Source organism: Verruconis gallopava, assembly GCF_000836295.1.
Source record: "Verruconis gallopava strain CBS 43764 unplaced genomic scaffold supercont1.4, whole genome shotgun sequence".
Taxonomy (NCBI): domain Eukaryota; kingdom Fungi; phylum Ascomycota; class Dothideomycetes; order Venturiales; family Sympoventuriaceae; genus Verruconis; species Verruconis gallopava.
Window position 1 is genome coordinate 248,180 of NW_015622140.1, and position 13,391 is coordinate 261,570.

At 49.1% G+C, this 13,391-nt stretch overlaps 4 protein-coding genes across 5 annotated transcripts; 1 reads left to right on the plus strand and 3 right to left on the minus strand.

Moving 5' to 3' along the window:
- Positions 1 to 74: 74 nt before the first annotated feature.
- PV09_01514 (uncharacterized protein) lies at positions 75 to 2,760 on the minus strand (the record flags this gene model as incomplete). Its single annotated transcript, XM_016354414.1, has 2 exons — positions 75 to 2,295; positions 2,351 to 2,760. The coding sequence occupies 2 exons, from the start codon at positions 2,758 to 2,760 to the stop codon at positions 75 to 77; spliced, it is 2,631 nt and encodes an 876-aa protein (XP_016217426.1).
- A 130-nt stretch (positions 2,761 to 2,890) lies between these two features.
- PV09_01515 lies at positions 2,891 to 8,561 on the minus strand. Of its 2 annotated transcripts, XM_016354416.1 has the most exons (6): positions 8,114 to 8,561; positions 6,705 to 8,056; positions 6,171 to 6,650; positions 3,805 to 5,892; positions 3,144 to 3,753; positions 2,891 to 3,078 (listed from the first exon to the last, which is right to left on the minus strand). In XM_016354416.1, the coding sequence occupies exons 1-5, from the start codon at positions 8,232 to 8,234 to the stop codon at positions 3,238 to 3,240; spliced, it is 4,557 nt and encodes a 1,518-aa protein (XP_016217428.1). In that variant the 5' UTR covers positions 8,235 to 8,561; the 3' UTR covers positions 2,891 to 3,078; positions 3,144 to 3,237. The 2 variants fall into 2 exon arrangements, with proteins under 2 accessions (XP_016217428.1, XP_016217427.1); XM_016354415.1 differs by having other exon boundaries at positions 2,891 to 3,753.
- Positions 8,562 to 8,779: 218 nt separating this feature from the next.
- On the minus strand, positions 8,780 to 10,100 carry PV09_01516 (uncharacterized protein). Its single transcript, XM_016354417.1, has 2 exons — positions 9,890 to 10,100; positions 8,780 to 9,833 (listed from the first exon to the last, which is right to left on the minus strand). The coding sequence occupies exons 1-2, from the start codon at positions 9,947 to 9,949 to the stop codon at positions 8,991 to 8,993; spliced, it is 903 nt and encodes a 300-aa protein (XP_016217429.1). The 5' UTR covers positions 9,950 to 10,100; the 3' UTR covers positions 8,780 to 8,990.
- A 120-nt stretch (positions 10,101 to 10,220) lies between these two features.
- Positions 10,221 to 13,314, plus strand: PV09_01517 (uncharacterized protein). The gene is made up of 3 exons (XM_016354418.1): positions 10,221 to 10,458; positions 10,534 to 12,672; positions 12,725 to 13,314. The coding sequence occupies exons 1-3, from the start codon at positions 10,261 to 10,263 to the stop codon at positions 13,127 to 13,129; spliced, it is 2,742 nt and encodes a 913-aa protein (XP_016217430.1). The 5' UTR covers positions 10,221 to 10,260; the 3' UTR covers positions 13,130 to 13,314.
- Positions 13,315 to 13,391: the final 77 nt, after the last annotated feature.

Consider the following 13,391-nt stretch of genomic DNA (forward strand, 5'->3'; position numbering starts at 1 on the left):
AAAGGAGCAGACTGCGCAATACACGCTCAGAAATTGAGCAACGCCCAGAAGATCCAGGACGGGAAAAGTTCCCTTTAACTAATTTCGACCCTTGCCGCTTCTTCTGTTGTGGTGGTTCTTTCAAGCGTGATAAGTACATTTCTGTACGTCGAAACTGCTTCATTGTCATTCAATCTTTCTGCTTGACCCAGTTTCTCTCTCAGTAGTTCTATTGCCCTGATTCCCGCATTCATCAGCAGCAGAGGCGACAGGCTTTCGAACCCACCATATACAACTTCATTTCTCTCCTCAAACGCAACTTCATGAGAATACTTGCCAAAAAGATGTGTAAGTTCTTCGAGCTTCGTAGATGAGAGTACAATTCTGTAATGAAGATGATGAGTTTCGCGACCTTCTGAGACATGCTCATGTGGCAATTCAGGAGAGGCAATCTTCGTCGTACAGCGACGCTTAGCTGTTGGTGGCCTCGCTATGGGCTCATTTGACGGAAAGATGCCTTGGACAAGGTTTACCGCCGTCCAAGCACATGGTTGGAAGTTCGGCTTTTCTTCATTTCTTTGTCCGTAAAAATGTGCTATTTCAAGCTGCTTATACTTTTGGGTATGTTGAGAAAATGGAACGTCACCTGCTTGCCTGAGTCGAGTTCGAAAGTCGTTAATTTGCTCGTCGTTAGACGTAGAGTCTCTGGACTCAATCTGCTTTGAAAGTAGCGCCGCTTGAGATGTATCCACTGAACTTGTCGATGCTAATTGGCATTTACTGCCTCGCTTCATAAATTTCTTTTCACCTTTTGTGCTCACTGGATTATGCGTTTTGCGGCAATCAACGTTTGGTTTTGCCAGTTGAAGTAGATCGAAAATATTGTTAGTGAACTTGCTACGGAGGTTTTTCTTTTGTTCACGCCTATTTCCTGATTGTATCCGTTTCAATTGTCGATGATCTGGAGAGGAAGATGGCAGCGGTGTCGGTAAGCTGTCAAGCCGTGAGACTTCCTGTTGATTTCGACTGAACAGCGTTTGACTTCTCCAAAAAAGGTCTTCATTTCTTTCAACTTCGCAACATGGCTGGGAATCCAGAAGGTTTTCATCACCACATACGGATGTTGCAAGCAAGCTATTTTGAGTATAATCTTGTGAACATGGCGTAGATGATAAAGTAAATGTAGTTGTGGGTGGAATTAAGACATCTTTGCTTGCTCCTTCCTTTGTTTTACGCTTAAGCGACGCGTTAAGTTTCGCAATGATCCAAGGATTGAGATCACTTTTATCGGTAGGATGCACAATCGCGTCAACGCTAGCCGACCGTGCTCTCGAATCAACCAATTCCACATCATCCTCATCACAACCGTACATGGTAGCTCTCCAGATGTTTGCTTGCTCTTGTGGGACTTCAATCTCATTATCATCGGTGGGCATTTCCGCATTCCGTTCTTCGTCGTAGTTGAACGGGCTGCTAGGTCTTTCTTTGTCGACGAGGAGGCATGACCGACCTTCTGTACTTGAAAGAGATGGGACGTGATTGGTTTCGAGTGCTTCAAAATCATCCTCATGATCGGGACAATGTTCTCGATCTCGATTGTCAGATGTCAACGCCTGAGCGGTAATCCTTCCTAACTGCGGCGAATCGGGATCTAGTCGATTGCTTGGTTTTTGGCAACTTGTGTACGCCAAATCAAGCAATCTTTCGATTGCCTCGAAGACTTGTCCTTCATCTTCGAATAAAACATCGTCCTTAGCGGGCTCAACGTTAGGATCGTAGCAACCTTTGGGACATCCAATATTGACGACGAAAAAAGGATTATTCACGCTGGCCAAAGTGATGTTGCTTTTCCTTATTTTATCGATGATTTGTTTGCAAATTTTCTTGAATAATCCCCGAGTCGGAGACACTGGTCTTCGATCAACAGACACGAAGTGTCCAAAATTACTGATCTTCGATGCGGCTGCTTCTGGAGTGGGTAGCAGAGCTTGCACATCGTACGAGTGAACCTTGAGAGCATACCAAGAACATTGAGATGCGGGCTCTGTGCCAATAATCTTGAATGCGGCATCTTGCACCGTCGCCTGATTCACATCCGGGGCATAGACCAGGCTCATCTTGTTGGCCTTGATCTTCGAAACTCGTAAAGCGAGCCGCACATTGGGTCTCGCCAACGCATACGCTTGGAGCAATCTTCGGATGCTGGCAAGACATTTCACCGCGCTTTTCTCTGCCGCTTGTTTACGTACTGGGAATTTGGCAAAGAGGTCTGTGATGCGTACAGAGGTTCCAACTGGCTGAGACACCACCGTCCTTCTTTAGATGCGTCTCAGCATTCGCGAATTTCAAATGGATTGCAAGGTCTACGTACGTCACGACTTCGCCTTGCGCCCCGATATCCAGCCTAACCGCTGCACTTTCACCTTCAACTCTTGTCGTGACCTCCATTTTCCCCGCTACCTCCGCCAAGGCGAACAAAGCCTGACCTCTAAATCCTAAGCTTTTGCCTCCAACGTTTCTCAAATCGGCAACGCTATTCAGCCTACTTGTTGTATTTTGGCGACAGCACACGCCTCGGTCATCTGGGGCGATGCCGTGCCCATTGTCGCGTACCTGCACCACATTGACTGTGTTGGATGAGATCTCTATCGAGATGAAGGTTGCAGATGCGTCTAGCGAATTTTCAAGGAGCTCCTTCACTGCAGATAGTGGAGAGGTTATAACTTGTGTAGATGTGAGTAGTAACGCTGTACCGCCCTCGAGCGGTCTTATGGATGCCATAGCGTGTGATAGTTGCTGTTGTGAGTTAAACAAGTTTCCAAAGACACCCAGAAAAAGCGAACACGAAAGTCGAACACGGATGGGCGAAACAAACATAAGACATAGGGTGGGAAGCTGCGATGAGGACTGTGAGGAAGGCGCGACGAGACCAACTTGGAGAGTAGAACCTCATAAAGAGTGCTTGCGCCTTATCGCGCTGGTTGCTCGACTATAAGCACAGTTAAATATGAGAAAGCCTTTTACATAAGGGGAGAAAAAAGTCGCCCTGTGTATCTTGGGCAATACCGTCCGGTCCATCTTGCGCCAGCCAGTCAGTTCCTGCCATACATGAGTCCGTCGCAAGATAAAGCCGTTACAAGATAAGCAGCACAGTGTAAACTCACAACAAGGGATGAAAACCTGCAAAATAAGCCACTCCAAATTGAAAAAAAGACATGCAGATTAATGCATGAAACCCCTAAGCACACATCCTACTCGCTATCTCCTTCTCGGCGGTTCAATCACCTGATTGAATCTCTCCGCAAATTCTTGCTTCTTTGCATCGACCTCATCCTTACTGCGCCCCTTCATCCATTCGCTATTTGCTCTGAAGCGTTCTTCAACTTCCGCACCACGCCGCTCCGCTTCGGCCTGAGCGTCCTTATCCTTTACGACTCTGTATCCGCTAAAGTTGGCGATGAAGTCTGTGCTGAACGGCTCGACCTCCATACGGTATGTGGAGGCCGAGATACGGAACTGCATGCGCTCTATGTCTACAATGTTGAGCTCTTCGAGTTTCGCCGTTGGCTCGCCTGTTTCGCCAAAGAGCTGCTTGAGGTTGCGCTTGAGGATTGGAAGACGGACAAGCGAGTGATCGACACCTTCGGTGGGATAAACGGTCTCGTAGGATGAGATGTAGACTTTCCATGCTTCGGCTCGTGACAGTAAGGACGTTTCGAAGGTTGGGTCCGTTGACTTGATGAGCTGAATTGTGATCCTAGAATTGTTGACATCCTGAAGATTGTTAGTTTCCTCGAATTCTGTGAATTCATTTACGCGACATACCCATCCGATACGGTAGATTTCGCCTTCGCGTGCGAGTCTGTCCACAGATCGTCGATAATGGACCTCATCCTTGTGTGTGATGACATCGCCTCGTTGGCGATCCTTCTTGAACAAGGCATAAATTTCTGGTGTCTTCTCTTTCGCATCTGGGAAGAAAATGCCCATGGCAAACTTGTTCAGCGCCCCGAGCAGCTTGTCAAGGGAGTAGAGCTGCCAACCATCTTGAAGATAGTATCGACGAAGTGTATCCTCAACTTGTGCATTATCCACATCCTGCCTGATCATGCCCTTAAAGAGGTCTAGCATCTGCGCATAGTAATTGGCCCCTGGATCGGTGTTGGCAAAGTAATGGGATGGCTCCTTCGAAATCCAACCAAGCTCATGAGCGGCCTTGCGCTCCTTCTGTAATTTGACATCTTCTCGCACGTTCTCCTCGTTAGCTTTGATCTTTTCAAGGCGTTCAACTAGTATTCCAAAGAGACGCATGAAGCAGTAGATCGCCGCGTTGCTATACATATTGTATACCGTCCTCTTGTAAGGTTCATTTGGCTGGAGGTTCATGCTATCCAAGATGTTGTTGTCTGTCGGATGGGTGAACCATTTGTCTGTTGATGGCTGATCTTCACCGACTTGGGCAGTAGCGGAGAGTTCGGGAGCATCTGACATCTCCGCTAGTGGTTCGTCTGGTGTACTTTGGCGACTGCGACTCTCACTGTCTTCCGCGTCACGTCGTCGAGTCTTGTCTAGAACGCCTCGAAGTAGTCCGCCCCTACCACCTTTAGCTGGTCGTTGGCGTGGCGATGCACCAGTCTCAGATTGGCCGTCCATGTCAATATCCATATCTTGAGCAAAGGATTCTTGGTCGAGCTCATTGCTATCGAGCAAGAAAAATTGAGTCAGCAGTTCTTTGATGGAGCGTACAAGTGTCGGGTGTTCAGTTGAGTAATTCTGCTCAGCGTATAAGATTATCAGTCCCGCACTATCACGCAAGATTTGTTTATCCTCGCACGAGTACGAAAAATGCCAATTAGGCACACCACTGACTCGGTTAAGCTCACGTTGACGCTTTTGCTCCTGATATTTAACCTGGATCTCGTTGATCAGCTGCTTGGCGAAGAATTGGCGCTTATCGGCAACACGTGTAGCCGCGCCTTGATGATCCAAACTCTTCCAGAAGAGCGCATCTGTTTGTGCACGCCAGACCTTCTCCCATTGGATCTGAGCGGCCTTCCACTGTTCACACTGGGTCTTCATGCGAGCCAGGAGAGTGGGGATGACGTCGTATGGGCGGCGGAATAGTTCGCGGATGACTTCGTTACCCTTCTCGCGGCCGTAGATCTTGTAGATTACACGACGATATATGGCCTCACTCTGGCCGCCAAGCTTGGGATCGAGTTGAAAGTTCATGCGCTGCTCAGGAGTAAGGCCAGTCAAGCCTTGTGCGATTGGTTCCAGCAGCTGAATTGAGCGGCGGCAAGACTCAATATAGAAATCATAATCGTGGCGCTCTTCCTCAACACGATGCAATCCTTCCTCGTGCGCATTTTTTCGGTGAGCAACAAATCCGGAGTCCTCAGAAGCCCAAGTTGGATGTGACACCCAATCGTCGTTCAAAACGGAGTTGCACAAATCATCACGTCCACTGCATTTCTTGTTCGTCTCGAGCTTTGGAAGCAGCCTGTAGCTGGGACCAAGACCTCGACAGTTCGAAAGTTGAATGCGACCATTAACAGTTTGTGGCTCGTTTGTGATCCTGTACTCTGAATCCTTGTACTTAAGGTAATCCTTGAACTGCTGCATCAGATCTGGATTCGAGCCGATGAATGCTTGAGCCTTGAAAACGAGGAATGGAAGGTCAATAAAATCGTGCTTGTACAGATTGAGGAGCTTCAAGAATTCAGCCCACAACGATTTATTGCCAATGTGCTTGCGTATACGGTCGAAAAAGCTGAAGTCCTCAGTCGAAGCATTCAAGGAAACCGCCGGTGGGAGAGGTAGAGGTAGTGCTGGTGGTATAAGTGAAGGTGTTGTGGTTGACATATCGGACGATGGTGCAGCTTGTTTGGGAGGCTGTGTCTGCTTCAATCGCTTTACACTATTGTTAGCCTTTGATAACCATGTATTTAAGAAACAAGATCTGATCTGTTTTTGCGAGATGGTGATAAGATCGTGGGAGATAGAATGCGTAGAATTGTAAGTGCAGAAACGAATTAAAGAAGCGTGGCGCCCAACTAACGTTGTCCAAGCATTCATAACATATGTCGATGCTTCTTTAGTGGTTGCTAAATGTGATGAAACCACGCATAGGCTTTATGATTAAGACATAGCATGAATGCGAGAAAAGTTGAAAGCATTGTAGCACGTACCTTATTCCCATTTGGCTGCTGGCTAACTGCAGTTCGACCAGCCACGTTATTCACCTCGGGTGCAATTGGCGTTATGGACGGAGCACCGCCTTGCCTATCGCTTCGCTTGCGTTTATTGTCTCTATTTACGCTCGGAGTGGGAGCAAAGTTGCCAATGGGCGGGAGTCTATGGTGCTGTTCCGGCCGAGGCGTCTGGTGCAGATGACTGTTGGCGGATGCAGCAGCAATGTAAGTGGGTTCGTTTCTTGTGCTACTAAGGGGAAATGCGTCTTCTCCGCCTGATCTGGCAGGTGCCTTATTTTGATTTGAAGCAGCCGATTCCGGAAGAAATTGCTTGAAGTCTTCAAGAAGATCTGGGGCGGTTTCAAATAGGCGTGTGACCTGTGCATAGACGTCTTGAATTGGCTTAGATTCTCGCTGGTAAGTTTGCAAGATTTCAAGAAACTGCTTGTAGATATCTGGTTGCTGCGCAAACCGATTCTAAGCCGCGGTTAGCATTCTTGAACATCTTTTGTCTCTTTGAAAAACTCTTACCTTGATCTTGTTCACGTAGCTGATGGCATGATTGAACTCTACAGGACCACGTTTCTCCATTCCACCATTTACCATCATTGCTGCCCCCGGGTTGACGCCATTCATTGGTGGGTGAATTGGCGCACTCGCATCACCAGGAGAGCCAAGGAGGCCGCTTCTACCCGACAGGTCTCTGCCAGAAGCCGCCGCCGCCGCATTGCCGAGTTGCGCGACATTTTGCTGCTCTACCCTGTGAATAGCTGCAGCTTCAGCTTGCTGTTGGCGGTAAACTTCTGGAGAACTAGTGGGATGTGAGGTGGGTGCGCCTTGGTTTGCAAATACTGGCTGAGCCATATTCTGCCGTCCATCAGGACTGAAGCGTGAATCTACTCCTCCCGGTTGCTGCTGATGCCAGAAAGCCCGTTCAGGCGGATTTGCAACTGCGCCATTTGGAGCTGGTCCTCGCATTGGAGAAACGGGTCGCGGCGCCGGCATCGTAGAGACAGTGGTACCCATTGGCGTGGTCACCCTGATCGCATTTGGGTCGTTGCCTGCACCACATTCGATTTTATAGCCTGGAGGAAGGAAAGTGTTGAAACCTTGAATAAGTGCAGGGTTTCCAGCAAAAAGTTGCGAAACTCTCTCAATGACACCTGGTGTATCGATAGCACCACTTTTGAAATCTTTCATAATATCGAGAAAGCGGTTGTACACGTCTGGGTGATCGGCAAACTGCACCTTTACTTGGTCTAAGTAGCTGAGTGCATCATTGAGAATCGGTTGTTGCGCCTGATTCATGGGTGCACTTTGAACAGCTGATTGGCCAAACGGTATAACTGCCGGCTGTGCTGTTCCAGCTGGTTGCTGCGTGCGAACGTTGTGATCCGGGCCGATTTGAGCACCGGGGAAGAGGCCTTGAGAAGTTCCTACCCCTGATTGACCAGGTGCAGAAGATGTCGCAGCTGCGTTTGGATTTCCTAGCAACCCATTCGGACCATGTATTGAGCGTACATTCGGTGGCACAGCTACAGGTTGATGGATGATCTGCGGCTCGTGTTGCTGCTGCTCGCGGAACTGCCTTTCTCGTAGGTCTCTCTGCTCAGCTTCCCTCCGAGCAATCTCCTCCATCTCCCGTTGCATGCGTTCTCGTTCAGCATCCATATTGCTCTGACTTTGAGATTGATGTTGGTTTATAGCCGAGAAGCCGTGGGAGGTCGGTGGTTGAGGAACTGGTAGAGCATTTGATGGTGCGCCAGGCTCGGATCTGGAGGTCGTATGCTGCACGGGTTGCGATGGATGTGACTGTGATGCTTGAGTAAGGCCGGCTATGCCAGGCAGGTTATGTGCGGGCGGCGGTCCAGAAAAGAATGATGCTGGGCAGAAGTCATTTTAGCATGTCCATCTCAAAATAGCTCAGGAAGCATGCTTACCTTGCGGAGGCGGTAATACTGGAGCGCCATTTGGCCCAGACGGTGGTTGCGACGGGTTTGAGGTGGTATTTGAGGTTTGACCAGACTGGCTCCAGCCATCGCGATTGGGGTTTGCTTCCATTGCGCCGAGGACGTGTAGCTACGATGGCAGGCCGGTGCGCATCTATAGATGAGGTCTTCTTGCCTTACTTGGCTCGCTTTAGCTCTGCATCAATGTTCTCCACGGGCGACGATGCCTCGCTTTGTACGGTGACGACAAGTGGATAGCTGTTGCACGTACGGCGTGAGAGCGTGCTCTAGGCGAGATGAGATGCAAGCAAAGGAAGATCGGCAGGCGACGTGTACGAGATGGTTCGTTGGGCTGTCGATAGCGCCAAGTTCGCTGAGATCTCGGCTTCAGGATGTGTTGTAGAGAAGAAACATAATAGTTGGGATAGTTGGATCTCTGCATGCGTTTAACAGGAGTGAAAACGCAACGCGACCCTCATCACCATCCTTGGTTGCCTGCCAAGCTTCAGGGTTCAATAGCTCCGAATGCGGCCGGCTGAGACCGAGTGGAGTCTAACTTGATTCATCACTTCCACGCCTCCGATCTCCTCTGTCACTGCCCGGCTGAGCTCTGAGTCGCCAGGAACTCTGTGGATGGTGTTCGGATCTAGATGTAATGGATGCTTGCGGCGTGTACCCATCTATTCCGAATTTGTATGTGTCAGAGTGGAATTCATTTCTTTCTTATCTTCTTTTTTTTCTTCTTTTTGGTCAGGATGGGTTTAACCATCCGCCATGAACGATTACTCTGTAGGGCAAAAAGATGCAGAGTGTTATATACAAGCAACATTTACATAGCTCTCAGATCTCGTCATGTCTGGACCGAGCGTCAGGAGGAACTGGGCTTTGAGTTACTCCCTCCCAGCCAGCTCGGAAGCCAAGATGATCTTGTTAAAGATGGCTCATTCGAAGCATCTCTCGCCATTTTGGTTGAGTCAGATGGCTTTGCTGGTGACGACGGAATGCTCTGTGACTCTGCCGGCGGAGCGTGTGATGCTGTCGCTCCTGCGGCGCCCGATGCGCTCTTCTCATTTCCATTCACACCGGTCTCGCTACTCACAGACTTTGTTGATGTGTGATGCGTAGAGGGAATCTGACGAATCGACGCTACTGCGGCGGCACGCACAGAGTCGAATGGTCTCTTGTTGTCCATCAAAGCCTCGATCTCAGCTTGCAGAAGCTCGAGCTTCTGCTTCATTTCCTCCCTCTCCCTCTCCGCGATGAGCAGGGCGTCGTTGACTTCAGCATCTTGCTTCTTCTCCTTGCGGTCTCTGCGCCAGCTTTCTGCTAGAATCAGTCCACCTGCGACCAAAAACAAAAAAGCCTCGGCAATGAAATTCGCGCCGGTTTCTATGGCTTTATTCTCGCTGAGTGGTCGTATACGTGGCGCTTTAAGCGTCGCTTTGACGTACTCTTCTGCCTCTTTCCTCTCTTTACTCTTGGCTGCCTCCTCTGCGAGTGTCTCCGCTTCGGTTTTGACCGTAGGGATTGCATCTTTCAGCCTTCTCTTTTCCGCCTCCTTGACTTCACGTTGAATTTGCCTCTCGATTGCAGCGGGGTCTTGTAACAGCCCAATACGCAATCGCATGTCCACTCTGTGCAATCGTTGCGCAAAACCAACACATAGCCGCCGGAAGTTCTCATGTTGCATCGCATTTCGTTTGATGTAATTCTAGAGATTATCAGCCCAAGAAAATCAAAACTCCATCATTATCCTGGAGCGCGTACACTAAGTGGCTTTGCAAGCGTTCTGATGGCTAGCGAGCCAAGCTTGAATGTCAAAGACATGATGTTTGCTGGTTGTCAACAACGCTACCGATGCGAGAGCGGAAAAAAAGTGCACATTGTTCGAAGTCCCGCCCACAAAAAGATTTGTCTCTAATGTCCAGTTAGTATTGATGGCTTTTTGTGTTGCCCAAGGAATTCGTTCGACTATGACTGCTGGCCCGCCTACGTTCGAATCAAGTTGAGGTGTACCTTGCTCACCGTATAACTGGACCCCTACCTGTTGCTATTGTAAACACGACCCCAAACATTGAACGCACCACGACCAACTATCGTTTCGCAGCACCACCACATCGTCGACTACGAATGAAATAATGTCGTTGCTAGCTGATCCCCCACCAGCGGTAGTTCGCGAGCATAAGGGCTATCAGTATCACATAGGCAAGAAGCTAGGAAATGGCGGATTCGCAATCTGCTACTCCGCTGAGCTACACCAGAACAACAAGTCTACCGGCAAAATCGTTGCACTGAAGATTGTCAAGAACCAGAAAGACAAGAGAATAATACAAAAAGTGAGAATAATTCTCTTGCATTTAGTATGTGTAAAGGAGTCTGGGAATTGTTAGCTGACCGTCTTTTCAAAACAGTTCGCCTCCGAGCTACAACTACACTCGAAGTTGCACCACCCTAACATCGTAGAGTTCTATCGCGCCTTTTCATTTGAGGAGAACACATACGTTGTCTTAGAGCTTTGCCACAATGGGTCGCTTGCGGATGCGCTTAAGCAGCGCAAGTTTTTCACTATGCCGGAGATACGACGATTCCTGATCCAGCTGTGCGGTGCCGTCAAGTATCTGCATTACCGCAACATAGTGCATCGAGATTTGAAAACTGGCAATATACTCTTGGATAACAACATGAACATCAAGATTGCAGACTTTGGACTTGCCGCCGTGCTGGTATCTTCAAAGGATGTTGGGATCAGACGGACTACGATGTGTGGAACGCCCAACTATCTCGCGCCAGAGATTCTAGAGAAACAAGGACACAACGACAAGGCCGATCTATGGTCGATAGGTATCATCTTGTACACACTCGCAGTCGGCAAAGCCCCGTTCCACTCTTCAAGCAAGGAAGAAATATACAAGAAAGCATTGGCGATGCGTTATGAATGGCCAGATGTTGCGGTGCACAAGAATGATATTTCAAATGATCTGAAGGATCTAGTAAGCTCACTGCTGGTTTACGACGAAGAGGAAAGGCCTGGTCCGGACCAGATTGTCAGTCATGCATTCTTTAAGTTGCAATTTATACCGGAGACTCTAGACAGTACATGTACGAAGACCAAACCGAATTGGCCTCCTGTGAAGCCTCCAGGCGCAGAAACAATCAAAAGGGGATACTCGGAGTCATGGTTCAGACTTTGCAAGGCTTCGGGGGTTGGAGAGTATGCTCCTGGACAGATATTTCCGCTCAATGGCGCAAAACGCATCATTTCCATCGTCAAAGACTGTGAGAGAGAAGTTGCGGCAGGACGAGCGCCCATCGTGCCCATGCCAAAGAATTCAGTCTACTTGCCATTTCCGGACAGAGACACTCTTTTGGACAGTGTCCAAAACGCGTCAAACGATAGTGGCGATGAAAAAATAACAGCAAAAAAGAGCAGGAAACTGGTAGAGCTCAGTGGAAATGAACGACCTAATAAGACAATTGGCGTGCGAAGCATCCCTCAACAGACTTTGGACATGCTGAAGGAAAACATGGATCCGCTGGTTGACGACGTGCAAGTTGTGGAACCTGTGCAGACGTTAAAGCGGCAGGCAAGCAACACAAAGAGACGAGTAGAAACCAAGCCGGTCTGTTCGCAAGCTGCAACAGAGAGGAGGGCGATTCCAAGGATTAAAGCCTCAGAAGCTCGACAAGTGGGAACTGTGAGAGCTCAAGAAGCTGAAGAAGATGAGATACCAGGGAAGCCAGCACTAAATAGGAAACCGTCAAGAAGAGACGCGACCTCGAGAGAACATGGAACAACCAAGAGGCAAGAAGAGATCGCTGAAGTACCTTTAAGCACAATCCGAGAAAGAAAACCCGCTGCTATGGATGCACCAGCGAGAAGATTAGGAACGACGCGAAAGGTTTCCAGGCAAGAGAAACCACCTAAAACCAAACCGCCCACCGAGTTTGTCATTATTCAAGACAGCGAATCAAGTTCCGCCGCCAGTCAACCTTCAAGTAAGTTGAATTCATGTACGGATCCTTCAGATGTGCTGGAGCGGGCATCGCGGCTTAGAGACAACATCGCCGCGGCACTGAAAGGCGATCAGCCTAAAGGGAGGCGAGGATATAGGCCATTTAATTTACCATTTGTTGCTAAATGGGTAGATTACGCACGGAAACATGGTGTAGGTTATGTCCTGGAAGACGGAACCATTGGCTGCCTGTTCAACTCAACATCAAAACACCCCGTTACTCATGCTGTCGTCCGAGACGGATATCGGCACCTACAGCTAGTTGGTAAGGATATGGAGAGAATCAACAGTGTACCAATAGAATACTGGGTCCAAAATCCGAGGGATGAGCTTCTGAAGGGAGCATTGTCATCCGAACGAAAGAAGACGGCTGGGATCCTCTGGGCCAAGTTTGCAAAGTACATGTGTGCTCAACTTGGCGAATCGCAAGTTCAGAGCGAGACCATCGTGGATGCCAACGGTGATCCGATCTTCCCGCGGTTCTATCAGAGGCTGGGTGCCGTTGGCGTCTGGGGCTTTAATGACGGGGCTCTCCAGGTAGGTCTGGTGGACGGCATATCTCGTGTTCCAGGTGCTAACCAAGACTCAGTTCAACTTCCCAGACCACACAAAGCTCGTCCTATCCGCAGATGGCACCTTCGTCAACTTCACATGTCTCTCTGTCGATGCCATGGTCCATCTCAAAGAGCACGGCGACCTACCATTTAAGTACATCCGCTCACGCGAGCTGCTTTCTGGTTCTCCTGCAGAGTTGATGTTCGTCTCGGCAGCCAGCTCTAGAGAGAAGATCTATACCACGCAAGTAAATCTGCTTCGCGACAAGCTGCAGTTTGTCGTCGAAGTTGTTGGTCAGTGGGTAGCAGCAGGCGGTTTGGGCTGCAGTCCATCCAGCGACGTGCAGAGGGTTCAATGGAATGGGCCACAGCTCAGCGAGGGCAAGAAGGAGGAGTGGACGACCGTGGGTAGGTTTGGCGGGGATATCAGGGTCCAATGACACCCACAGTCGAACCACGCATTGTAGATTTTTACTATCGTTGACATCTTGGTACTGTTCTATCGGGTCTACGTCTTCGTGTTTCCTCCAGGATGAAATGGGTTGGTTTCCGATGTTCTGCTGTCACGTAGAGCGTAAACGCTATCAAATGCCAAGACCATTTTGCTGTTGCCTTCAGGAACGATTAAGGTCTCATTCCTGTTCGGATTGGACAGAATGCGCATACGCAATCTTCTGCGTGCCACAATTTTAAAGGAGGGCA

Coding starts and splice junctions, on each gene's coding strand:
- PV09_01515 (XM_016354416.1), bottom strand. CDS start 8,234: ATGGAAGCAAACCCCAATCGCGATGGCTGGAGCCAGTCTGGTCAAACC. Junction 5,893..6,170: donor AGCAGCCAAATGGGAATAAG/GTACGTGCTACA, acceptor AATAGTGTAAAG/CGATTGAAGCAGACACAGCC. Junction 3,754..3,804: donor AAATCTACCGTATCGGATGG/GTATGTCGCGTA, acceptor AACAATCTTCAG/GATGTCAACAATTCTAGGAT.
- PV09_01516 (XM_016354417.1), bottom strand. CDS start 9,949: ATGTCTTTGACATTCAAGCTTGGCTCGCTAGCCATCAGAACGCTTGCA. Junction 9,834..9,889: donor CGCTTGCAAAGCCACTTAGT/GTACGCGCTCCA, acceptor GATAATCTCTAG/AATTACATCAAACGAAATGC.
- PV09_01517 (XM_016354418.1), top strand. CDS start 10,261: ATGTCGTTGCTAGCTGATCCCCCACCAGCGGTAGTTCGCGAGCATAAG. Junction 10,459..10,533: donor ACAAGAGAATAATACAAAAA/GTGAGAATAATT, acceptor TTTTCAAAACAG/TTCGCCTCCGAGCTACAACT. Junction 12,673..12,724: donor TTAATGACGGGGCTCTCCAG/GTAGGTCTGGTG, acceptor ACCAAGACTCAG/TTCAACTTCCCAGACCACAC.